The sequence below is a fragment of the Passer domesticus genome, chromosome 12, assembly GCF_036417665.1.
Source record: "Passer domesticus isolate bPasDom1 chromosome 12, bPasDom1.hap1, whole genome shotgun sequence".
In the NCBI taxonomy this organism is placed as follows: Eukaryota; Metazoa; Chordata; class Aves; order Passeriformes; family Passeridae; genus Passer; species Passer domesticus.
In genome coordinates, this window is record NC_087485.1 from 18,203,984 (window position 1) to 18,231,024 (window position 27,041).

The 27,041-nt window shown below is 40.9% G+C and overlaps 1 protein-coding gene across 3 annotated transcripts in view; it reads right to left on the reverse strand.

Annotated features, from left to right (window-relative positions):
• The window catches only part of PEPD (peptidase D), a 142,993-nt gene that overhangs the window by 36,292 nt on the left and 79,660 nt on the right, over window positions 1-27,041 (reverse strand). For all 3 annotated transcript variants that reach the window (XM_064386917.1, XM_064386916.1, XM_064386915.1), the window contains 3 exons: window positions 24,270-24,338; window positions 17,011-17,088; window positions 447-595 (listed from right to left, as the gene is read on the reverse strand). In XM_064386917.1, the coding sequence (XP_064242987.1) occupies window positions 447-595; window positions 17,011-17,088; window positions 24,270-24,338 (296 nt within the window). The remainder of the gene's footprint in view (window positions 1-446; window positions 596-17,010; window positions 17,089-24,269; window positions 24,339-27,041) is intronic.

Below are 27,041 nucleotides of genomic sequence, written 5' to 3' on the forward strand. Positions count from 1 at the left end.
CTAATTATCCATCCCCAAGATGCACACTCCATCCCCTTCTTCAACAGAAGATTTCTATTGTGCCTACACATAAAATACAGAAGATACTTGAAACAAACTAAAGCAGAACATGTGCTCACATGAACTCTGACTTCAGCATTTGGCATAAGGTTCCTGAAAAGATGGCTGGCTGTGTAAAGACACATCTGAGTAACAACTGTCACTCGTAGATGAAAGGAATTAAAAAATAATATTGAAGTATCTTATTTATTGCATTAATAATTGTTTCTATTCTATGTCTTTAAAAGTGTATGGAAAATGTTGTGTATCCTACTTCTACATATTAGGAGCTGCTTAACCATGGAAATTAATTTTATCATCTTGTTCCCTTCCAACACTTTCTAGAATGCAAAAATAATTGATTTGCCAGCCTGAATGCTGCCACGTGCTGCTGACAGATCTTTTACCTGGCTTGATTGCTGCCATCACAGCCCGTGAGGCCTTCAGCACTGCCTCGTAGACAGCCCTCTGGTCAGCTGTGAACTTGCCATTGGCAGGGAAGGTGCACGTGATGTCAGAGCCATAGCAGTAATATTCTCCTCCCATATCAAACAGGCTGAAAAGGAAACACAGGGGAAAGAAATGAAAATTTAGTTCCAAAAAAATAGTAGAAGATAGTGGATCTTTGTTTTGCTCTGCACTCAATGACATCTATATTTTGGTAGATCACCAATATAATCTTGAACTGCTTGAACCCTGTTCTAAGTAAAACAGGATGACAGTCCCTTGGACTCTCCTGGCAGAAGGGTGCATTCCATAAGGCTGAAATGGAAACCTTTATGGGCTGTGCTGGTCCAGGATGGAAATGCTCAGAGAACACAGAAAGGAAGATAAACAGAACATGAAGAATCCACTTCAAGCTCCTCAGTTCCAGTTTCTAGGAATTCTTCTCAGAAGAAAAAATGTCCTTTTTTTTCTTTCCTGAAAAGTGCTAGCACCACATACAGTATTCAACATCCAAAACAGAGTCCCACTTAACAAAGAAATGTTAATGGAATAAGGACTATGGAAAGAGCCAGCCATAAAAGTACACACAGTACAGCTTTCTGCATCAGAGGGAGAAGAAACAAATCATGGATTTCTTTTACAGGGGAAAAGAAACTGGCTTACCCCTTGGTCATTTATTCTATACATGAATAAATGACTCACCACTGATTGCTCAGCTGCCAGAAATCAAGCTACAAGAGCAGCAAGTGGGACTCTACACCGTTGTGAGAACCTTGTTAGACATTTGCAGTGCTATGCTTCTTAAGCCTGCTTGATAAGGCATTGCATTGCCTTCAGCAGGATCAGAAATCAGTAAATAACCAAACAACCATTTGGACTGGACAACACCTGAGCAAACAACCCCCTTGGTTCATCATGTATTGATTACAGGAAGGCACATTTTACTTACAAGATTTTGATCTCGATACAGTATTTGTGTGACCTCCTGCTTTCTATGGTAATGGGTCAGAATTGAAATCTGTGAATTTAAGTCTTCTTCCAACCACCCCAAACAACTATGAGAGGCTAATCACCATAAGAAAAAAGATTTTCCTTCACTGTGTTTGAAAACCTTGGAGTTTTGCTCCTCTTGCTGCTTTTTCTCAGCAGGGTCAGTCAGACAGCACAAGCAGAAGGCAGGGCACTCCACTGGGGCACCCTCTCTGCCACTGAGTCCTAATTACAGCAGCAATTAGGAAAAATGTGCAGTGTAGCTCTGCCCCCAAGCAGATATGTGACTAGGTAAGGATGAATACAAGCTACCCCAAAAACTGCTATCACACTCTGCTGTAGCTGATCACCATTTCCAACACAAGTGCTACTGAAAGCAATGGGCAGTGAATAAACAAAGGCAACCATGATAAAACTCAAGAATATTTCAGCAGGGCTAGGACTCTTCTTGCTGCATTGCACACACACGAAGATTTACTCCAAGAACTTTTAAAATCTACTCTACAATTTCCTCCATGAACAAATCTCTGCACTGAGTGAATCTCTGCCCTGCCTGGAGTCTTGGCCAGCCTCCCCAAACTGGGCAAGGCTCAGCTGCAGAGACTTGCAGGACTGGAACATCAGGACCTGCCCCAGCAGCTGCAGCTGCAGAGCCGCACGAGGCTTAAAGCTGCAGGAGCAGCTCCTCAGGAGAGAGCTGCAGAGAGAGCTGCAAAGCTACCTGTGCTACCAGGCTCATGCACACACCACAGCCATTCACCTAAATACAGAATATGGAATGTTAAACCAGAGAGTTGCTAGTTGAAAAAAAGATACAAAACAGACAGTAAACGTCAGGGTGAAAAAACCATGATTGGACAGCAGCATAGAAACTGTAAACCAGCCTGGCCAAACCTCAAAATCAGTAACCCTATCAATACTGCCTCAGTTTTGATTTTATGGTTAGACTCACTTCTAAAAATTACTAAAAAGGCACATAAAAAATCTATAGATACAGAAAAGCAGTTGCAGCAACCGGGAATCATGGAAGAAGCTGCTACATGCTGTAATGTACCAACAAGAAAGAGATCAGTTCTAAATCTTTGAACCCATCCCAGACTGACCCTTTCAAGGCCACAAATCAAGTTTCAGGGTGCTTTCAAGTTTCAAGGTCCCAGACTGACCCTTTCAAGGTCACAAATCAAGTTTCAAGATGCTCTGTGGGCTCTGCAGCAGTTCTGTGCCCAACTGTTGCACTTACAAGTGTAAATGCCAATTCAGCATGGTGACAGTAAAGCTGTGACCAACAGCTTGAGAACTCCCTCTACATGTCTACTGGAAGTTGCTATGCTTTGTATATTTTATTGTATATTTTACCCTGCAAAGTGGTTATTCTGAACTTTCCAGAGGCAGAATTTTACCTGTGTCTTTAACCTTACAATTATCAGCATTTTCTCAAACCCATTCATCACTCAGTGGCTCTTAAATAATTTTTGAGTTACAGGAGAACTGAGAAATGGAAAAAAAAATCACAAAGCTGATGGTACACCAAAACAAGCTAGGAAGCACCATTTGTTCAGGTCTCTTGGCTTCCAGACAAGAGGAGACATGAGGGAAGATGATCTTTCAAATTCCACCACAGATCACAGCACACCATCCAGCCTGTATGCTTCAGTGAGAAAGCATCCAAACCAAATGGGACATCTGGGAGATATTTTGGCTCTTATCAGGAATTCTCTTCCATTTAACTTCAGTTGGGAACATATCCATTAGCTAAAATGTTGCCCAAGACATGGAAATAGCCAAAATATTGTGTTATACTGAGAGAATAATAGGAGCTTGAGAAGATCCCAGTTTCATATATTTGCTTGCCAGGCAAAATAAATGGTGAAGCACATTTATATCAAATAAAATGTATGACAGCTACTATCTTTTCCTGTTGACTAACCAGAAAAAAAATTCTAAAAGAAGGTTTCTTATAAAAAACACATTTATATTACCCTGAAATTAGACGATAAATTGCTAGTGAAAAAAATACTACTAGTGCATTCTATTTGCTCTCAACTGTTTGTACAAAATTACCTGTCTGGTAGTGTAGTCTTTAAAGGGTCACACACAGAAACAACTACTTAATGTTATTTGGACTGTTATCAAATGTAGCAGCAATATAAACAAACTAAATGCAGAAATGAAAACAAGCCTACAGGCATCTTGATCTATAGCTTACCTCTTAAGAGCTGTTTAAAAACAGAACAACACATGAAATAATATCACATTCACCAAACCCTACCATATTTCCCTTTTAGATAAATTAAGTGCTACACATGTAGCAGACTGTGTATGTGGTCATTACATATACTTTACATTTTGTATAACAAAACTTAACTGTGAGTTCTGTCTTCTGCTGAATGATGAAAAACTTCATTCTAAAAATACCCTTTCACCACTCCTTTTCCAGCAAGAACACAGCTGTGAATTGCTGATTTCAATGAGATGATATGGCTGAGGCTGTCAGGTTTCTGAGGCATTGAAAGGGATGGTGAACAGAGGAGTGTTGCTGACCAAAGAGAGACATTAGGTTTTATGTCAAACTGTTCACTGATTTAGCTTGAAGCTAAGGAAGCCAGCTCGATCTCTTTCAAAGCCTTCTGAGAGAAAGCTAAGCTTGCATCATTTTGTTGTGAGCAAAAGCAACAAACACCTTCATATCAGGGTGAAAATGCATGATGTATAAAGCAGATTTAACAGTCAGAAGACCTGAGCACCCCATGAAAATTCCATGCTACTGTTTCAATTTATTTTCTAGAATGACCAGGAAGCAATACCATAAGTAAAAGATGCATAGCAAAAATAGTCCAAACTTCTTGGAAGTATGGACATAGCTCTCCCAATGGAGGCTTCAGTTCTGTGTGTAAACATAATCTTTCCTACAAAACATATTGCAACATACTGTAAACATTACTAACTAAAACTGAACAATGCAAAGTATAAGAAAAAACAGACACCATGCCAGTTGCTCTACTGACAGAGAGTTGCTTGTGTACCAGTAATCCAACATTAGCCAACAGCACTGGAATACAAGGTGCCTTCTGCCTGCTTTATAAGCCACCTTCAAAAATAACTAAGAGCATTTAATTATTTTCACAGGGAAAAACATAAAGCCACAAGTTTAAATCATTCTGCACACAAACCAGTATCATAGTCAAAAAGAAGGAGAAACGTGTGTGACATGCCACAGCATTGCAGAAAGGCTTGGCTGGACATGCCCCTCCTCAGAGCAGCTCCCCAGCCCTTCCCAGCAAGTCCCTGCAGCAGTTCTGCCATGTACAACCCAGCTGGGGCTCTGCTCCCCGCGCAGGAACCCAGGAGGGAAGTTTGGAGGAAATATTTCAAGTCCTGTCAATTTTAAAATGAATACAGGTTGGTAAGTCAATGCTGGAACTGAAACACAACGTAAAGCACAAAAGCTCCTTTCCCCTCCTTTCCCTCTGAAACAAAATGGATGAGTAAGACATGGCTGTGTTACTTTCACAGAATATTGGCACCACAAAATGCAGATTTATAGTTATATTTTTTGCTTTCAAGCCAAGAAAAATAATATGCATTTTGATATTGATTTTAGCTTTCTTAACCTTTGACTGTGAAGCACCATGAAACACTTTGCGTAACACTTTATATTTGAACACTGTGGACTATAAAAAGTCATAGTTCTTTTCTTCATAAAGTCACTGTATACCATTTTTCAAAAATAAAGCATCATCTTCCTTTAAGCATGTGTTTTACTTTTATAGGCTTGCTGACACTTTTATTGTCAAATAATTTGAAACTGCCAGGCAATGAAGCAAATTATGGCCAATATCACAATGGGAAGCAATACTTTATTTGGGATATCTGAGCCATGTGCATGAATTGTTATGATCCAACCACCAACCCAACCCAAAGACAAGCTCTCGCAGGCATTTTTTGGGAAGCCTACATCTACTCCCACGAGCTAGCACATAAAGCTGTCACCTTCCTGCTCCACAGATTTTGATCTGTACGCTCAGAACTGGATCTGCTCATGATAGTTATGCAGCAGTTGATGTGGCAGAGCGAGGAGTGGGGTGAAAGCCAGGTGGATGTCCTTGTGCAACGCACCCCGAGCCAGCGTCCTGCGCATCGCCGCCTGCAGCCCACGTCCTCCCCACGCTCTGTTCTCAGGACAAAGTCCTCCCTCCCTTCCCCTGGGTGGCTTTGCAAGGCTAGCAATTAGAAAACTGATCTTGCCCTATCTTTCCGTGCCCTCCTCACTCCTCAGGTTAAACAGGGGTGAAAACTGAAGCACTTTGCTCAGCAACATTTCCTGAGGTGTTAGGGGTTTGAGCCATTACTAACATCTATGAGCAGCCACGCAGTCTCAGGACAGCAGGAATAAAGGTACACACAGTTTTGCCTTCCTCTTACTGCCATAAAAGCAAGTCATCCCCAGCTGGAGATTTATGCTGTGTGATCTCAGCATACTCTGCTCCGAGTTCACAGAGCGCACTCTGTGCTTTACACTCCATGCAGCAATTAAATCCTTAAGTATTCACACACCAACAAAATCCAACTGTTTGTTTGGTTAAACTTCTAAGGCAATTTCAAGCTTAAGGGAACTAGGTATCAGCATTTCTATGAGATATGTTTTGGAAACTGGCCAACTGATGTGGAAATAGGGTGGTTTAATAGGCGACCACAAGAATGAATTAATGTAAATGATATCACAAGGAAGAAAAAACAGAGATAAGTGACACATACTCTTCTATACACTTGCAGCTTGATTAGCCAAGAGTTATCAATTAAAAAAACAACACTGGGTAAGATAAGATCACAAACCCCAAGAGAGAATTGGGACAGTACAGTGTATAGTCCTACCATGCTCAGGAAGAGGTTGAGAGAAGCCTTGCTGTTACCAGCTTGCATCTGACATGGCAGACAAGGAACTTGTACTGGCTCTGTCTTGAAGCCAGGCTTGGCTCACTGGTTAAAAGCCAGCTTTTTGTCATCAGCACCCGTGGAGTCAAGAATGACCTTTAAAAAGTGTTGGAAAATACTTTTTGTGTAGAAAATTTGATTCTGGGTATTCACAGGAAATCAAGTTTTTGTTTAAGCCTCCTTTTCAAAAAGAGAGGCTGTAGCCACACAGGTAAATGTACCTACAGCTTCATGACTACTCTCCACCCAGCTGCAAGTCAGGTAACCATGGGGTCCCACACTTGTTGTTTCTCCTCAACTATCTTTTCATCTTGTCTCCCTTCTCCATGACTTTTTTATCACGGCTCATCTTGTATCACTGTCTCACTTCACAGGCTTTCCCAAACTATCTCAAAGATAATGGGAGTCTTATCTCAAACTCTTCTCACAGAAGATGGCAAAATCTGCCACTAATTAAGCTTTGCTCAGATAGAAAGAGTGTAATAAAAAGAAGTATCTCTGTCTACATTGAATTTTGAAGGAGAGAGGATTGCCTGCCTGTATCACTACAATACCAACTACAGACACTTCAGTGGCTGTAGCAAGAATACACAAAAGTTTGAGCTGGCTGGATTAAAAAATAAAAAAGAAAAGAAAGCAACTAAACACAAAAGCTTCAGTGGGTGTTGGTGCCTGCACTGCTCAGGGTTTCCCGTCACTGTCACAGACACAGATTTCTGCTCACAGAATCAGAGCAGCAGTGTGGTGGTGGGTGCTGCACCCCTGGCAGGAAGCTGTGCCCCTGCTCTGCTGCCTCAGCCCTGATGCTGAGAGAAAACCAACAGCAGTGTGTGGGAGTGCCCTCTCTTACAATGGTTTGTGCCAAGCAGACCTTCAGATCCATTCCTCCATAGGATACAAAATCTAAATCTCACTGAATTGACCAAATGAGCTGCATGAAAGAGCTGGTTCAGTAAACACCCATGAACACTAGTAAGATTGCTATTTTCATCCACAGGCTAAGAAGGAGTCCCTTCTTACAGCATTTATGTCTTGAAGAAATCTGAGATCCTTAAGTTTCTGCACTAAAACAATCAATTTCCATGACAAAATATAAGCCCTCTTCTATCCCCATGCAGTTTGCATTAATGCCTCCTTAAAAATGTTAAGTTTGCCCAGAGCAGAGAGCCAAAAAATCTTCAGGCTGGCTTGTTCACAGATAAATTAGCCCCAAGTGCCATTCCCAGTGTTTCAGCTGAAGCAGAGGGATGTTTCTGATACAGAGTGCTGCACACAGACAACAAGTACTGGGAACACCATGCTAGTACCTCTGGGTTGGGGGAAGGAGCAATGAGGGTTCCACAAGATGCAGAAGGCAGCTGAAAACCACAGCCAGATCCATGCTGACAGCAGGATCAGGAGCAGGCTCAGAGGAAGTTCTGATGAAAGGGTTACCTATCTGACTTGTCTTTTTGCTGAATGGATGATTTCTTTTTTCTGTCTTTACTACCCTAATTATTATCCATTTTTAACAGACATATTTAGTAAGTCTCTCAAGTTACTCTCTTTAGCAGAGTATTCATTCTCTTTAGCAGAGACAGTTTTCTGAAAAATCAGCAGAGGTGGCAGCAAACCCCAAGTTCTGGCTAGTTTCCATCCATTAGGAGCCTCCCCACTGGAAAAGCAGTATCTGGGACATTTATGGGTGCAGGTGACTTGCTCAAAAATGGAGCAAGGAAGCCAGAGCTGCAGGGAAGAGAGGGGGGCATCCAGGGAGAAACCTGTATTGGCAGCTGACTGCTTCCCAATCAACACAGCACCAGCAAAGCTCACTGGTTCCTCACCAGAATGTGTCTCACCTGACAGGGTAAGAACAGTAGAGCTCCATTTGCAAGTTACTAAACATCTGCAGTTGACTAAACCAGTCCATTTCTAGAGGTCTACTGAGAAATGGAAGGTGCTGAAAGTGAATTGTAAAGGTCTGATACTTCCAAAACAGGCCACAATTCTACAAGTCTTGGCTTTCAGCAGCTGTTTCTGGACACTCTGACTGTGCTGCCCAGCCCTGACAAACAACCACTGGAGATCAGCTGAACAGGTGAAGGGGCAGATGTTACTTCATGATTTTATTGTAAATATTGTCACGTTTTCTTACGTGTGTGGGCATGCTCACACACGTGTCCACGAAAGTAAAACACTGCCAATGTCTTTCCATGATGAAAACTCAGCCAGTGTCCAATAGCACAGGTTCACTTAGTTTTTTGACAGCCTATGGTTTTTTTGTTGATTGTTCAAGCAGCCCCCAAATTATCAGCTCTCAAATGGAACACAGCAGACAGAAGTTTTAGAATACTCTGCAGAAGCTGACAACTGAGAAGACAGTTGCTAGCCTTTCCATGGACATGTCCAAAAGTTCAAGGCAAGTGCACAGCAGTGAAGGTACAACTAGTATTTCCAAAAAGCAGGCTGTCCATTCCCAAGCAGGTTATTTTGCCTGTAAGGACATTTCTTTCCTGTTTGAAAGAATCACCCACTCCTCATGGCACACCTGAGGTGGACTGTAAGCAACTGCAATCAGAAATACTCTGCCCTGAGCAGGGGCTCAGCTCTGGCTGGAGCAGCAGCAGGACTCCTCCTGAGGCTCTGCCAGGCTGTGCCCCTGCCGTGGGGAACAAGAGACTCTCTGGACAGACACAAGGGAAGACCTCACACTGACCTGAATACAAGGACTGGGAATTACATCTGCTTCAGGGGGAGCATACAGAAGTTGTGCTGGGGACTTCCCTCTGATGGTTTAAAAGCCAGGCAGACTCCCACTAAAATTGCATTTTGACCTATCCAATTGACTTCCCCACACCAATGAGAAAGATTTTGCTACTGAAATCTATCCAACACAAGCAACATCCATCAAGAGTACTTCCATCACACTGCGTGTGTATTTGTGTTAAAGACCACCACAAAAAGTAGATTACAAGTCCAACGGCTGCCAGGTTTTTTTTCAGAATATGCTGGGAATGCTATGCTAAAACTATGACAGATAAAACTCACAGTTGACAATTAAAAAGACATTTCACATACATTATAGACAGCAAAAATTACAAGGCAGACCATAATACAGCACTTAAAGGAAAGCTAAAATTTGTTACAGCAAACACACTACTAATACTTAGTGATCTGAGCTTTGGTGAATAAGCTTATTCTTATTTCTGACAGTAAGCAACCTCACAGCCTGAATTAACCAGTACTAACAGAACCCATTCAATTACAGCAAAATTATTGTTAATTCTAGCAAATACATTTCTCTATTTTTAATCAAATTCAATTTTTCTGAATTAGCATAAAATTAATATAGTCCACAGGTACAACGAAATGAAAAATACCTACACTTGATGAAAACAGTAAATATTAATCAAACGAGAGGAATCAGGCCAAAGGAATTATTTCAGAAATGGATAGCCAGTTAATTTTGCAATCAACCAGTAAGTAGCAGCAATGTACTTTGTATTATTATTAGAAACAAAACCATTACTACCAACAAGCTGTTTCAAAGCTGCAGACTGAAAAGTTAAAGCTAACCATAATTTTTGCATATTATTACAGCACTGAACTTCAAAATTCAAAAAAGTGCACAAGGCCAAATGAAAATACTAGTCCCCACCCACATAAAACAGTTAAGCATTTACATCTGACACATGAACATCCTGAAATCTTACAAGCAGTGCTTTCAAGAAGTAATAAATACAATATTTTGTACCGTAGAATAGATGGTTTAAGAGCAAACACTGAAGGACTTGGGCTGGAAAAGGAAGGACTTCTATTATCTGATGGAAAACGAGGGTCAGTTCCTGCTTTTTAAATACAACATTGCCCCCACCTGGACAAATGAGTTTTGGTTCTAGGTTGATATTAGTATTGTAAAACTTGATAAAATACTGAGAATTCCAAAAAAGAGTTTGTAAAACAGATACAGCAAACTTCGACCATCTTTTCTGGTATATCTTTTTCAAGCTCACCTAAAGCCTTTCTTGACTTATTGAAAAATTTCCAATATTTTCCTAAAACAAATGACAGTCAGTACTTACAGAAAGTCTTACACTTACTCATTCCTCTTCCTAAGAAGAGAATAGTGCATTCCTACAAACAAAACTGTATAATATTATAGTAAATGTGCAGATACAGTTTCAATGCAATATGTATACTGCATATACATAGTGTCTGCATGTATAAAAGATAAATACACATGGATTATACATGAATTGACAAATCTTTTGATTGTAGAGAACTGTGTATTATGCTTTGAGGTCAAAGAATTAAAATCAGCAAAGTAACTTTTATTCTAGCTAATAGAAGGCTTAGCCATGAACAACTGAACCTGGCAGACTCTTGCAAGAAGCAACTTTTTTGTGATGTTCTTCACAGAATCATAGAATAGGCTGAGTTGGAAGGGACCCAAAAGGATCACCCAGCCCAGCTCCTGGCCCTGCACAGACCCCCAGCAATGCCCCCTGTCCATCCCTGGTGTCCAAACCCCCCTGCAGCTCTGGCAGCCTCGGGGCTGTGCCCATTCCCTGGGAGCCTGGGCAGTGCCAGCACCTCTGGGGAAGAACATTTCCTGATCCCCAACCTAACCCTGCCCTTCTTCACACACCTTGGAGTGACCAGCCACTCCAGGGAGCCTGAAAACTGTCCTTTGTCCCTTTTCATTAAAAATAAAAAGCCCCAAACATTCAACATCTTCCCTCTCTGCTTCATCCAGAACAACCTTTCCCAACTACCTGTACGTGCAGCCAGGAAAAACTCCCTGTGATGAACAAAGCTTCTGAAATGACAACAGGAGAGGTGCTAGAAGGATCTTTTGAGAGCACCACAGGTAATAATAAAAGGAAAACACCAAAAGCTACACACAAGTGCCAGATGGAAGAAAACAAAGCCCAGTTTGACAACTTGAGCAGAATGCATGCATGTAAAGGCAGTGCTCCCAGAAGGCTGCTGAGTGTTTGCTCTGGCAAGTACAGGATGTTACCACTATGAAAACTTGGGCAAAATCCCTTCTTCCCACAGCTCTTATTTTAGTGCCCCCTGCTGTCTGTATTACTCTGATGATTTAAATTTGCACTGGGATATTAAGGAAAGGAGTGGAAACAAAAATATTTCTCAGAGTTAAACCACTCAGATAAAGGCTTTTTGCAATACTATACAGTTTTCCATATCCCTAGCTCTGTCATTTGACTCAGCAAATAACTGTGCTTGTTGACACAGCCAAGACACATTTAAATCATTTAACATTATGCAAAGGTTGTACTTTTATGACAGATGTGTTTGGTTTTGTGACACTAACAAAGTTTTCTGGTACCTGAATGCAATAAAACTATTTCCAGGCAAAATTTGTTTTGCTGTATGGCACATCATGGGAACAGCAGTGAGAGAGACTCTGTTTCACCAAGCACACTGTACTCTGCCCAGTGCTGTCACTGAAATCTGTAAATTATTTCAATGAAATAAGCAATCAATAAGCAATTATGTGAGCGTTAAAATAAACAGTCAAATAAAATGAAAGACATCCTCTGATGATCCAACCTGCTTCTATTTAAACTTCTAAAAGCTAGTTTTATTTTATAAATAATAGATAGTCCCACTGTGAATACAAGGTTAATGGATTCTCTCTTAGGTCTGCCACAGTTCCCAAGCAGTAGATGCTGGCTGCACTCCCCTTATTTATGCTTTCACCAAGCCCTCTGAATAAATGACCCTCTGGCCCTGGCTCCAGCGAGGAGCAGGGTCCCCCTGCACTCCCAGGGGAGTGCCTGAGTTCAGGGTCTGCTGTTCATTAACAATGTAACTTAGGAGGATATTTCAAAGCATTAAAAAGGCTTCTTTTTTTTTTTTTCCCAAGCATAATTGACAATTATTTTCATTATTTTGCAAAGCCAAAATGGACCTACGAACCCCCAAAAATGTCATTAAGTGCTTGAAGGTCAGTGAACCTGCCTATGACAGTTGCTTACAAAGTGCTGAATTTTCACTGAGGTACATCTGTCAGATGCCATAAAAATACCAAGACCTGCAACTCGTGACACCTGCAGGAAAGCACCTCAGGTAACAGCTCTATCTATTTCAGTTACTTCTAGAGCCAGCTGATTTTCTTACATTTCTATTATTTAAGTGTAAGCCTCATCATGAAGAATCAACCTTTATTTTAAGATCACAGAAGCATTTTTATTTGCCAAACATTGTAGGAGCCCTGCTGATCAACTGCAACAGAACAATCAAGTCCTGCCATGCATTTGGCATGTGGCAATGCCAGGAGCCCACAAAGTCAGGCTGCCAGAGCCACCAGGCTGCAAATCAAATGTAATAAACTCCAATTTTACTCAGAAAATTCTCAAATCAAAACATAAAATATATTCAGGTTCTCATCTCTGATGTTTTCTAGAACAAACCAGCAGACCACAAAGGTGGGCAGAGACATTTGCCCTGCCCCTTGCTCTGCTGCAGGTGGCTTTGATGCTCAGGGTTCTCCCCTCTCTCCCAGCCATGGTGTGACTCCACACTCAGCACTGGCAGGGCAAGGGCAGCAGGCAGAAAGGAGGACCCAAGGTGATTTTTCTCCCATTATTTTTAAGGAAGCTTTCATTTCTCCCATGGCAGATGCTGATTTGTTGAGCCAACACTTTCCACAGCAGCACACTGGCTCTCACTGAACCTGTCCTGGATGCTGCTCCCCAGGGTCAGGTCATCATTCTAGCCAAAGTCAGAGATCAGTTGAGGAGAGCTGAAAGCAGAGTTCCCAACTCCCACAAGGGCCCTCAAACCATGGAACCAACATCTTCCTGCAGTGTGAACAAAAGCCAACTGCTCATGAGACACTTGCCAGAAGAATGAGCCACGTGGGGCTGCCACTCTCTGAGCAGGACTCCCAGGTGCACACTGGCTCTGGATTTGTGCCTGAAGGACTCAGATCTCTATTCCTGCAATTTATTTGGGTTATTGTCTTCTTGAGTAGCAGCTTTCAATTTCATTCTACTCCTCACCAAACTTTTAAACACCTTTGGTTTTCCAAAATGCTGGAAGTGTGCATGGCAGGAGATTGCAAACTACAATAAATACTTTTATGACTCCACTTTCCCTACTAGCAAATGCAGTCACAGCCTCAGTACAGAAACAAAAGGGTCTTGGCATCCAATCAGTAATGCAATACCTGGAGAGGATGCAGTGAACCTCAGTGCAGGGCTCACTCCAATCCAAGCTGTAGAGCTTCAAGATGACAGAAGAAAATCAGTATTGTGAACAGCCCGGCCCTACACAATCACTGCTAGCTGTGATTTGCTACATTCCAAGTAGAAGATTTTATTTAAAGTTAATAGTGAGTAAAAGGGCCAAGTGCCTACAATGGTGACTCAGCCTACCCATTTATCTGGATGACCCTTCTGACCACAGAGACAACAGACACCTGCCTAGGGAAAGGGTTTGGTTTAGAGCAAATTGGTAATTTCAATGCTCACCACAGAATGCTATAGTACATGAATCATTTCTACAAAAAAGTGACTTGCTGATATTGCAATATTTGCTTTTAATATCCATGCCAGTTAAATATCTGTATGCCGAACACCTAAACCTCCCAAAAAATACTGATTTCTTTCCCTGTCAATCACAGTTCTTTGTGTCAGATAGCTATTTCAATATTTAACAGATTGAAAAGGATAGCCCTGTTTAGCAAGACAGTGTGGATTAACAAGAAATGTCAGAAATTCCCTTGACAGTCCTTTGTTTTGCACTGGGATCTTTTAGTGCAGAAGCTGTACCTATAAAAAGTGTGGATTATGATGCTCTGTCAGAGATACAATTCCATACCATCTTCTTATAGAAGCAATAAACCCAATTGATACAGGTTAATTTTAAAAAAATCATAAAGCCAGGCTTTCCTAAACCTTCCACAGGTTTTGACAAAGAAGTCAGAATAATAGCCTTAAAAAAGATATAAAAATGTAATAGCACAAGTATTTTGGCCTATGATCTTCTTTTAACAACTAAATCCTTGTTTACTTACACTTTTTAAAAAGCTAGTAATGCATGCACTCAAGCATTTCACAGAATCAAAGCCTTAGTCTTCCAAATGTATTTTTTCTAATATTCAGGTGCTTAGTTTACTTATTTATGATACTGCACTGCACTGCTTTGTACATAAAAAACTGAGCTGCACATTTCTGCAAAACCCATGAATGTTATTCATATCCACTAAGTAATGTTAAGAAAAAGACATGAAATTCTACAAAATAATTTATTAAAACTCATATCAAATACTCAAATCTCCCAATGCTATTACATACAACTCTATGAATAGTTAGATTAATGTTAGGCCAAAAACGCTGGCAGTAACAGAAATAACCCTTAAAATACTCTTACCTCTTTTTCACCAAAAATAAAGTCTCTTTTTTCCCCATGTTCAGGGCTTCCTAAGACTATCCAACAGAGGGCTCCCCATAGCTATTAAAAAGCTTAATTGAAAGCCAATATACAAATGCTAATATACACAGACAAATCAGCACACTGTCATTTTAATGCCTCCTCTGTATGCACACACACCCTTCTTCACCCAAATTAGACATGTGTAAAGACACACAGTGAAACCACTCAGGTAGTGCCTTGGCACAATTTATATGCTGCTCATGCATGCTACACCTCAAGACTTTTTCTGAAACACTATTTTTAACTGTGGAAAATGAGTGTGTTTTAAAATTGTCTTTACAGAAATTAAATCACTTTTTCTTATTATTGATTTATTTTCCCTTGAGATAAACGCCAAGAAGCCAGTGTGGAGCAGAGTCTGCTCTGTGAGTACCAGCCAGGGAAGGGCAGGGCAGGGGCTGGAGCCTGGCAGGTGCTTGTGCATCTGGGGAGCCTTTGCAGACACCACCTGCACCTGAAAACAGCTTCACCAAGAGCAGGAGGTCAGTCCAGACTGTCAAACCTTGCTCTCTGTTGAGGCACAGGTGCTGCTCAGCAGTTTTGAAACCCTGAAGTGATTGATGCATTTGGTAGATTATGGTTTCCTGAGATACTTGAGGCTGATAAAACCCAAACATATTTTAAAGACTTTTCCAGTACTGGAGAAAAGAAGGGTTTGCAAAGAACTCTTGTGGTTTAAGAAGGACTACAGCCATCCACTAAATTGTCCTTGGAGACTGTAAGTGAAAGATTCCTGCACACACCCTTCATCCTGAGGTCTCCCTCACCATTTAAAGACCTTCGTTTTAAATATGGGATATCATAATGCACTGTGGCATATCTTCTCTCAGTAACACATGCTGAGATTTCCTGTATGCTACACAAATTCTTTTTGAAATTTAATTGAATGACACAGCTGATTTTATGTTGGCATGTCCTTCCTGATCAAAAAATGCTCATATTACCTACTCAAACACAACATAATCATAAATCAAAACTATTGCCCTGCAATGAATTAACTTCAGTATTTGATGGGTTTAGTAAGCTATTAACCACAGATAAGATAATACATAAACTATTGTACAAGAAGTTTTTAAAAGTTTTTACAGTGTTACAAAGAAATTATCTATCTGTAATTCCATAAGTTCACTGTGCAGCACCTGAAGATGTGCCTGGAACTCTAGCCAACAAGGCATATTTTTTAACTTCTGAGATTCAATTTGTTTTCTATAATAGGTTTTGAGCTTATCATTGATAATACTAATTTGCTTTTCTTAATATATTTACATTCCACTGTGAAAATACATTCCTACATTCTTCCTGCACAGGCTACAAAGGTAATTCTATACAATTCCTCCACTGCATGTCAGTGATCAAATTCTCCAAAACTAGTTTTGCATTTTTATAAACAAAGGCTTTTTGACCCATGTCTTTGGAGGTGAAGTGTGAAAGTTATGATCTGATATATTACACATCAGACAAATAGGTGTGTCTTTCAATTTATGGGAATGTATTAGGTGTTTCCATTCATTCTGCTCTTACCTACAGTGATATGCAAAGCATGTGGACATGTAGTACACACAGAGAAAACTTTATGGTATTTGCAGCTGTATTACACATCACTAAACTCTAAGTAAATCTTCATAGGAAGATTTTGGCACAACACAGAACTAGAAGCATCCTTCCCTGACCTGAACCAAGTTTGTTCTCTTCACACATTCTAATGTCCACTTTCTTGTCAGGGTGTCTGTATGCACATAGGCATTTGTAATATCTAATCCATTCTGCAATTTGATGCAATTCTCTGAAAGTAGCCAACACTTTCATGATCTTCCACCCCACCACCAGAGCTGAGGTTTGGATCTGAGGTCCAAGAGCAAATTCAAATGATGAATTTTGTAACTGCCTTTGTACTTAGAATACAGCCATTTCTTCAACTCAATTCTAAGTGCCTCTGGTTCAGAAGTGTTTCAAACCATATCTCCTTCCTTTCAACTGGAGATGCAGGATGTTTGGAAGAAACCAGAATAATCTGGCATGCAAAGCTACCTTCTATTTTAAAGATTTGGACTTTTTGTCAGTATGCAGTCATCCTTTTCCTAAGAGTACACACAATTCCTATATGGAAGCAGCAGTAGCAAAACAAAAATACCAAACAAACTCTAACCCTTTACTTACCATAAGTCTCCATCTTCAATAGTTCTATCATTTGGGGCTCCAGCATGGCCATAGTGCAAAACAGACGAGTTCTCCCCACTGACGGGCAAAAAGAAAATTAGCACAATTAGTGGAAGAAGAAACATTAACACACACACTCATATGACATAAGAAGGAGCACTGTAAGCATCAGTGTATTCCCACAAAAAGCAGCCTGTCACAATCCCTGCCCTGGTGTGGGCTGCAGTAGCTACCCCACCACTGGTGCAGCAGAGATGGGCATGGCTCAGGAATTCTGCTACTCTGGCTGTAAGGCAGGGCCTGCCTGAGGAAGGAACATGGCACAGCTCATATGAACATTTCCTATGTCCATGACAGTGTAAAGGAAAGAATTATACACAAGTAATTTTTAAATTTACACCCATTTACTATTTTCTGGTGTTTTTTTTGGGGGGGGTGTTCTTTTTCAGGTTTTTAAAATGACTTAGGACTAGTTTTCCCTATTCAAGGTTAAGTAGTCTAAGGTATAAAACAAACTAACTTCCACTGGAGTAAAAACAGACATTTGAAACACTCTAGGAATCACTGGGACAGGAGGGATCGAGCTGTCTGAGGGAACAGCCCCAGTTCCCCTCTGGCATGGCCACAGTGGTCTCTGCTGGAGGGAGGCACTGCCTGGGGAACATTCACAGCTCACAGTGCCAGCAGCAGGAGCAGGGATGAAAACTGTCACTGTCTTCTTACCTGCTGTTGAAAAATCACATTGCAAAGAAAAGATTTTTATTCCTGGAAACCTTTCAGAGTAAACTGCTGATTCACAAGAATAAAGCAGCTCCAGAGAAGGATGGACCTTGTTCTGTTGTTCTGTACTTTTTCTGTTGTTCCATGATCCACTGGGTGACCTACATTTGGCCTTGGCATCCTCTCTTGCCTACTGATATTCCTCTGGGTCTATAAAATGTCATTTAAAAGGCTGATAAAGATCTCAAGCTCTACCTATTTTTCTTTTACTGTTCTCTTCAGATAGATGTTCTCTTTTTCTCTTCAAAAAGCTGGAAGAATTACATCACATCCAAAAATACATGTTGGGACAGGGTTACTGCAGCTTCTCTGCAACCCCTCCAGCTCACTTGCCAGTCTGTACCTCAGCTTTAATCAAAACCTTTCATTGGTCACCCTGCTCAAATTTGGTTCTTTCAAGCTGTGATGCTGGAACAGCTTTGTAATCTTGGATGTCAGGAATCTGAGGCTCAGTTTCAATCAATCTTTTGTTGTGTCTGGAGTAAATGTGACATCTGACATACTTCTCATTTTAGACTTCTGATGTGTGCAATTACAAAAACAGTAAGCATGCACTGTATCCAAAAAGATATTACCATCAAGTACATTAAGTACTTGTGATATTAGCTATTTAACAGATCATCAGTCATATAGATAATTCCATAAACAATGATTATGGAGTAGAAAGTAGTAAGTTTCTGCTTTCAATCTAAATGGCTGGACTGTGTCCCTGGAAGTATTTAAAAATACTTGTAGCTGTGGCACCTGGGGACACAGTTTAGCAGTGAACTTGGCAGTGCTGGGTTAATGGATGGACTGGATGATCTCAGAGGGCTCTTACAACCTGAATAATTCTACACTGATATTTTGAAAACAGTAAGTATTTATTGTTAAGTATTTTTTAGCGTATAAGAATCACTATGTAATAAGACAGTGAAAGGTGATATTTCAGAATCACAGAGATGATTTTCTGATACAAAGTGTACTTCATAAAATTATACACACTCCAAACAAAAAATTAGAAAAGTTAAAAGTTGTTAAATCAAGAGTTTAAAAGCCCCACATAACTATGGCTGCAACACATTTATTTTGTGATGGCTTCAGCACAGTTTCACAACTGGCTGGATGCTTTTTCCTTGCTGGATGCTGGACTTGAGAACCTCTGCAGCTGTGCAGGTAGCTAAAAATGGACCCAGAAAGCCTGTATACAAGATGAAGACAGACATAAACTTCTTTCTGAGATGTTCTGTCTCCTGGGCACTGTTGGAATATTTTCCACACCAGGACACTTTCAAAATTAGTTTGCTCTATCTGAAGAAAAAATCTGTAACAGAGCAATGGGGTGCAGTCAAAAGGAAAGGTCTCCTGAGGCAGGCATGGTGTGCAGTGGGAGCTGAGCTCTCCCAGCAGGGGATGGGGCTGCAGAGCTCCTGCCCCTGCGCTGCTCTGTCAGCCTGGGGAGGGGAGGCAGCATCAGCCCTGCCTCAGGAGCTGCTTCCCAGGTGGAGGGCTAACACCCTGGGAGGATGGCATCTGGGAGGAACTGGAATGACCTTGCATGACATTGTTTGGTGCTTAAGGAAAAACACAGGAAATAATAGAAAGCACCAACTGTGGAAGAGGTTTTACAGCAACTTCTGTGAGCCAGAAAAAGTTTGATAAGAGGATCCATGTTCACCCTCGAAAGAATTTTCTACCAAAGTTGTTGACACAGAAACCAAGAAAGAAAGAAGGATAAATAAGAGCAACCTGCACCTGCCTATTCCAACGAGCACTTTGTGTCTTCTGACCAATGAATAAAGTGTAAACTTAGGAGCTTTGTAAGAATGTATAAAAAGCATGCACGCTAGAATAAAAACAGGTTTGAAGCCTTCTGAAAATGGAGTATTGCTTGGTATTGTCTTCATATCAAGCACAACAACCAACATCCATACTCCACAGCAGTTTGCCAGGATTTCAGCTGCAGATACTATTCCTTATCTCCCTCCTATACTGGGGATAAAGTAGGAGAAGCAAACAGCACAAGCATATATTTATGATCAACTTAAAAAAATTATCATGAACCTTAAGGGCATGACTCCATGCTTGTGTATTTGCAGACAGCTCGTTTACTTATCAAGATGTGCTGGCACTCTCAGTGACATATACCATACCAGTGCATAAATAAGTCATATACTCAATTTTGACAACTGCACAAATGCTTTCAACAAAACACATTGCAAATACAAAAATGAGGGGTTTCTTTTGCACATTTTAATGTAAAGGTTTTCGTTTACAAAATATTTCTGTTAGGCTCAGCACCAACTGTGAGGGGAGCTGTGTGAAGGATCTGTTTTTCAGCACTGTTGGTGAAGTGTTAAGCAGGCACAATCTTTCTTGGCATTGGAGGCTCCTGATCTGTCAGGCACATCTTGGCTCTGTCACACACAGGGGATCACAGCACAGAGAGCACAGTTGGTGCTGAAGACCAGATCTGCACACCATATGCATTTCAGGGATTTATTGGAGTGAGAGGATCTGCTCCCCTGGCTGGCTCTGGGCAGATACCCTGGGCTCAACACCCATCAGCAGCCAGGCAGAGCCAACCTGCTTTGAACACTCCCCAACTGCTTTTCACCCAAAACAAAACCAGCGTGTGCACTGAAGGACTGATCTGAGCAGGCCCTGCAGCTGAGGATGAGTGGAGAGCTTGACTCAGACATGCACTACTGACCCAAATTAAGACAGATATGGAAACCTCCAGTGGGATCCTGCTAAGAGGTGCACATCCAATCTCCCCTGCAAGGTGCATCCTTACCTCTGTCCCGAGATGAAGGCAGGAAGATGCTCTGGAGCAGAAATGCTGTGTACTCACAAGGTAAATGCTACAGTCTGCCAGAAATTGTTCACACTGATTCAGTAAGCCTTTCAAGGCTTTGAACAAAACCCCCAGCCACTGGCAAAGCACAGAATTCACAGAGTCACTGGATTGGAAGAGACCTTCAAGACCATCGAGTCCAACCCAGCCCCAGCACCTCAACTAAACCCTGGCACCCAGTGCCACATCCAGGCTTTGTTAAACACACCCAGGGATGGTGACTGCACCACCTCCCCAGGCAGACATTCCAGAACTTTGTCACTCAAGCAAATGAGCCTTCATGTAGAAGCCACTTCTTTCTTTTCCAAGAGGCAACAGTTGTGAGGTCTAGCACTGGAGTGCCAAGTTGTGGTGGCACAATGATGAAGCACTGTGGGAGGTGAGGATCACTGGCTTGGCTGCCTTCTTTTTGGTCAGCACCTCTGAAAATCACCACACATGAGGCTGCCAATGCCCACCTTCAGGCAGCAACCTGAAAAATCCTCCAAGGGGTTCCTGTGTATCAATTTTTATTCATTTAATAACTTGCTTCTAACTGGTGTCAAAGACATGTTTGTTACAGAAAAAAATTGCAAGAAGAAGCAGAAGAGCTGCAAATTAACACCACTGAGAATGCAAAATGCAGTAAGAGATTCTGATTACTAGCAAAGGAAAACAATCCCCCAAGATGCATTTGAGATCAGATAGCACCCTGAAAACAAATCATTAGAAGAAAGAGGAGAAATGTCAGCAATATTTTAACAGGACTATGCTGAGTATCAAGCACTACAAAAATGTAGCTAGTAGCTGTATATTAAGGACATCTAAAGAAAAAAATAGAAGACCATTGACTAAAAGTGGAACATATTTCCATTATGATTTAAATCATCATAGAATCAACTCAGAAGAAAGCAATAACCCTTCTTGCCACTTTTTTGTTTAAGGCATGAAATCTAAAAAAGTTGTACTGATGTTAAAGAAAGAAAAGCCAATTCAATAGTATCCTAATCTGGTCCAAAAAGCTTCACTTATTGAGCAGCCCCCAGACAGAAAAAGACATTCCACTGCACAGTGTTATTCTTGCTGACAGCACCTGCTGAGAGGTGGCATCCACCCAGAGACATCAGTCAAGAAGATCAGAAGCTGAGCCTAAGACAAGAGAGCAACAAGCAGCAGCTGACAGCGGCTTCTGTGGTGGGTCCAGAGATACCAATGCCTCCACCACCACCTAACTCCAGCTGGAACCTCTGCTCCCAATGGATGCCACCCACCCTGGCACCAGCAGGACACTAGGAATGGATTGCCTTTGTTTTCCTGTTTGTACAAATGGTTCCTTGGAATCCTAAGACACTGCAGTGAATAATTCATTAGCATTTGGACACTACCTGGGAGTAGCACTTTGTAGATGAGTGCCAGATATACCCAAGTATGCTTAACAAGTGCTCCTATTCTCCTTCAGTGACACTTGGTGATGTCTGCACTGCAAACCACTCCCCAGCTGGCAGCTTTTGAAAGTACCACTGACTGCAGGACAATCTCAAAAGGTAACACCCTGTCACACCCATCAATGTGTGTTGCTATTCTCATAGTAACAGACAACACATTGAGCACGTCTGGTCATACCAAACATTCATTTAGCATCTCCTCAAGAATACAACACTGCACAGGGACAGCAATAACTAAATGCACCCGTGACATGATAAGTGATTTATTTCTGTACTGAAATATTGTATTGATTACTCCTGATTTCCAGCTTAATCACCATATTTATTTTAAAAATTTAACAACAAACTTGCTTTCTATTTAAAAGGATTATTCTTTTCTATGGAAAATATTATCAGACCTGTAATCTAAAAAGGAAAGATCCTGTCAAAATATGCCCATTTTTAAGTGTTCAGGAAAATATAAAATTCAGCATGAATAGAATAAAACATTCAAAAACCCTAATTGCAAAAGCCATTTTTAACTGTAAATGTAGTTAAGTGAAATATTTACAATGCATGACATTTTCACAGTATTAAAAAAATGTCTATTATTTTTGCCATTATTATGCTAATTGAATTCATTCATTTATTAGGACCTAGCTTAAAACTGTTAATATTATTCATTCTTACTTCATCACTCATAGTTAAAATGTAGAATACAAAGTCCTTTGTCTGTAAATTGCTATCTCATGTAACAATTTTTTTTAAAATCAGGTTTGTCTGCACTTTTAATTCTAGTGGAGGATACAATGGCAACTGCTAATGACAACAGTGAGTCACAATGTTGATTGGATATGGCACTCCAAGGAGAAGCCTTCTCTGTGATTTAAATCCTCCAAGAGCTCAGAGGCAGCCCTAATTCCACCCCAAGCCCTGCAGAGCAGGACAGGACACCCAGGGAGCTCCTGTCAGCCCCAGCTCTGAGCTACTGCAGGAGCTTTCCTCCTCCTGGGCTCCCCAAGATGTGCAATGCAGGTCCTGGGTTTTCAGTCCTGTGGGAGTTCAGCCTGCTCCACAGCTCACAGGGACCCACCACACAAACACTGACTGGACATTTCTATAGGTTTAACAAAATGATTCAGCCACCAGCACCCAAAACAGATCGTGCAGCACAGGTTCTGATCCACTGTAAGTGCATGGGAAGTCTGCATGGTTGTGAAAAATCACACCATCACTGTCTGTGACAAAGCTTAGAGATGGAGTCTCATTTCACTGGGATGTTAATTCTCAAGTTATACAATGGTACTTAAACCAAGAAACTTTCCAGACTATTTAGATACACAATTTGCCATAAAACTGTTCATGCTCCTGCTGCAATTTTGCATATAAATTGGAAAATTGCATTTAGAAATAAGCAATTGAGTAAACTGCAGAAAGAAGTGAAGGTGCTAATAGCTCTTATTACCTTCAAAGCAATATAGAATTATTGTCATTAACATAAAAATTATCTTTTGTAAGTGTACGTGACTTCAGTGTAGGGCAAATGTTTCCCAGTAACAGCAGAACAAGTGGAACATATATACCAACATATATGGCTCATTTCACTGTCATACATCTCTGATTAGATTAATTCCACTAAGTAAGATTAATCTCTGCATGAAGCACACAGCTGTTCTTCAGCATGTGTCCCACACTGTTCTCTTGTGCATTTCTACAACTGCAGGGAGAACTTTTATACTACTTTCCCAAATACAGTAACCTTCAACACTAGCTGTTCAGCAAGAAACAGAGAGAGTAAAAAATTCCAAATTCCAAAGAGATTAGTTTAATTGCATCCTAATCTTTGAGACAAAGAATTTTGAGGATGGTAACAAATACTTAAGGTGTATTTCAAAGAAAGTATTTTTGAGCAACAGAGAATAGCTGTAAAGCCCTTCTCCATGGTGCTGTTTAATAAAAAAGCCAGGTGCAGCACAGGGGTGAGCACAAACACGATCTTGGCAGCAGCAGGAGCAGCCATTGGGGAAGCTCTGGAGTGCAGCAGACTCTATTACCGAGTTATGTCTTCAGGAGACAGAGGTAGCCACCTACCTCTCTTTGTTTTTTCCACAGAAAACAGGTCAGAACTCACTCTGGTGCATTTGCAAACACATGACACGCCTAAAAGGACCAATTTTACAAATATCCAGGGGGAAGCTGACTATAAAGCTTACCCAGTCCAGTGTAAATCATCCTCTTACCTGCCACAGATGCAAGTGTAGGAGGTGTGGCGCATGCCACCTCGAGTGTAGCAGTAGTGCTGGAACAGGCTGCAAAGAAACAAAGGTGGTAATTATTGATTTATGCAAAATCACCTCAAGACAGGTAGAAAAACAAGTTCTGCTTGAGTACAGCTGTGTTGGTGTAAATCCCCAGCTGCCCTACCAGCCTGTCTGCCTATTTCTGCTCAGCTGAACGCTCCAGTTGCCCCACATGCATAGCTAACAGCCCTGCAGAGCTGCAGCTGATTCCCACAGAGGCATTAAGCAACTCTGCAGCAGAGCAGAGGGACTCAAGTGCAGCTCAGTGACCTCAAATGGCAAGTGCTTTCCTCACAGCTCAGCACCAAAAGGGACATTACTGTTGGCAAGAGACTTCATCTGACCACAGAACAAACGGGATGGTAACAGCTGAAATGCTGAAGCTGGTAAAGCTGGCCAAACTCTCCAAAGTGGAATTGAGAAAATCACTGCATTGCTGCATTTCAGGCACACAATCACATCCATGATCCTTCTTTTCTATTCTGCTGCCTTCAGTCTGTGTCACGTAGATTCAGGAAAAGTGAAGTCCAGCCAGCCCTTCACAGAGGAAGGAGCTTGCCAGACTGGTCAAAGCTCTTCAAAATAATTTCAGCAGAAGTCCTCTCCTTTTTACCACCTGACAGACACCTTCTGCTGGAAGCAGAACTGAATATCTCCTAACCCTGATCTGCATCTGCCTGTGCTGTTCACCCTCCTCTCCAGACAAGGCAGCAGAGCTCTCCCTTCACACAAACCAGGTCCTTTCTGCTTCACAGTCTGGGCTGGAAGGGACACTCTCATGTTTTCTTGTCTGTAGCACAACAGACACAGAGAAAACATAAGACTTACTCAGTTTTAGATTGTGGTACCTAACTACCTCTATGATCTTTCCCTGTCCAAACATGGGGAACATAACTAACACAAACTCAATCCCAAGAGCAAGAAGACCATGTGCTAACACGAGGCCAAGTCTCCTGCAGCCTCTAAAGGACAGTACAACACAGCATTGTTTGCTTTTGTGTGTGCTTGGGACAGGGAAGGGAAGGGAGAACAGCCTGTGGAACTCCTCTTTCACTGCCATCCTGCTGGAGGAGCTGTTTGTCCTTAAAAAGCATTACAATATTTTCATCTTCACTGTCAAAGTCCCCTTCAGATGAGGGCAGATTTGCCCAAAGCACAATTAATATAGGATTAGGTGCTTTACGAGCTAAGCACATATCATGGACCCTTTTATTCTTTTTGAAATATGCTCTAGTTACAATCCAATTCCCTGTAATACTGAATGAATTCCAAAACCTCATTTCTTGTAATACTGAAATAATTTCATTAACATAGAGTGATAATGGTGCTAGTCAAAGAATAGAGATGTTTTGATTTTGTCCTTCTTCAGCAGTGAGCCACAGAACACAATTCAAATTCAAAAGATATTAAAGACATTACACACTCGTAAATCTAAACTGGATTTTAAAATTATACAAAATGACAGTATTTAAAGAGAAATAAAAGAAAACATACAAATTAATCACATGTGAAAAAATGAAAGCCTCCATTTAGAGACTCAGTAGAGGGAAACCCTGTTTACAAGATCTTTCTGTTCAAAATACTGTGGTGGTTTACAAGGTAGAAAACACTAAGTTTGTTTTGGCCCATTAATGAATGATGGTAATTAGTAGGTCAAATGCCAGAGAAGCTAAGAAGAAACTCTGACATGGTGAGAACCCAGTAGAGATATCACTAAACTGAGCTGATAAAATGTATCACCTAAACTGTCTTTTTTTTCTGACACACATCCTTTCACAGAAATGGACATTTCATATGGAAAAATTTGCTTGTAGGCAAGGTTTACTCTCTAAGACAAGACACTGTAAAAAAACATTTTGCACAATAATTATACTGTTATATATGTATATATATAGGAAGCACATTTTAGGAATGTATACATTTAGGAATGTATACATTTTAGGAAGCAACTTTTAGAGTATTTTATTGACCCTTCGCCTTAAATGATGAATAAACTATGCTCTCTAGACAGCAACTTCCAGTAACCTTATGAAGAGCTTAAAAATGAAATGCAAAAATGAAATATGAAGGCCCTAAACATATTTCCATCATCAGTGATGCAGGACAGCAAGGTTTATTTTTCCATATGATAACTGATCACATATTCATAGTTGCAATTAATATGAAACTATGCAGTCAGTAATGGCAGTCACCTCTTGCAATAAAAAGCAATAAATAAATAAAGACATGCATTGTGTAATCCAGCTGTTGCCTGAACTTTGTTTCTGCTTTCATCAAACATCATGGACTTCCTTTTAAAACTAAGAAAGAAGGGGCTATCTGTGTGATTTTGCCAGGTGACGAGTTTCCTGCTAGTAAAACTACTCACATCACTTTTTTGAATTTACTTTTTCAGGGTATGACTTCATGCAATTGGGAAAAAAAAATCCAAAATTTCCATCAGAGACAGCCAACATCCTTATATAATATGGCACAGAAAAGTGAAGGACTGGATGTCAAAGGACTTTGATGACAAAGGCTGGCTTTTCAAAGACAGAAAGTATGTATGTACAATTAGAGAAGTACCAGGACTTGGAAGGTGAAGTCCCAGTTCCACTGAAGTTAATGCATACTCTGCCACTTGACTTCATCACACCAAGATTTCACTCTCTACACTCTGCAGGAATCTCCATCCATAAGAGCACAGGAAAGTGTAGAGTCTGAAATATTTAG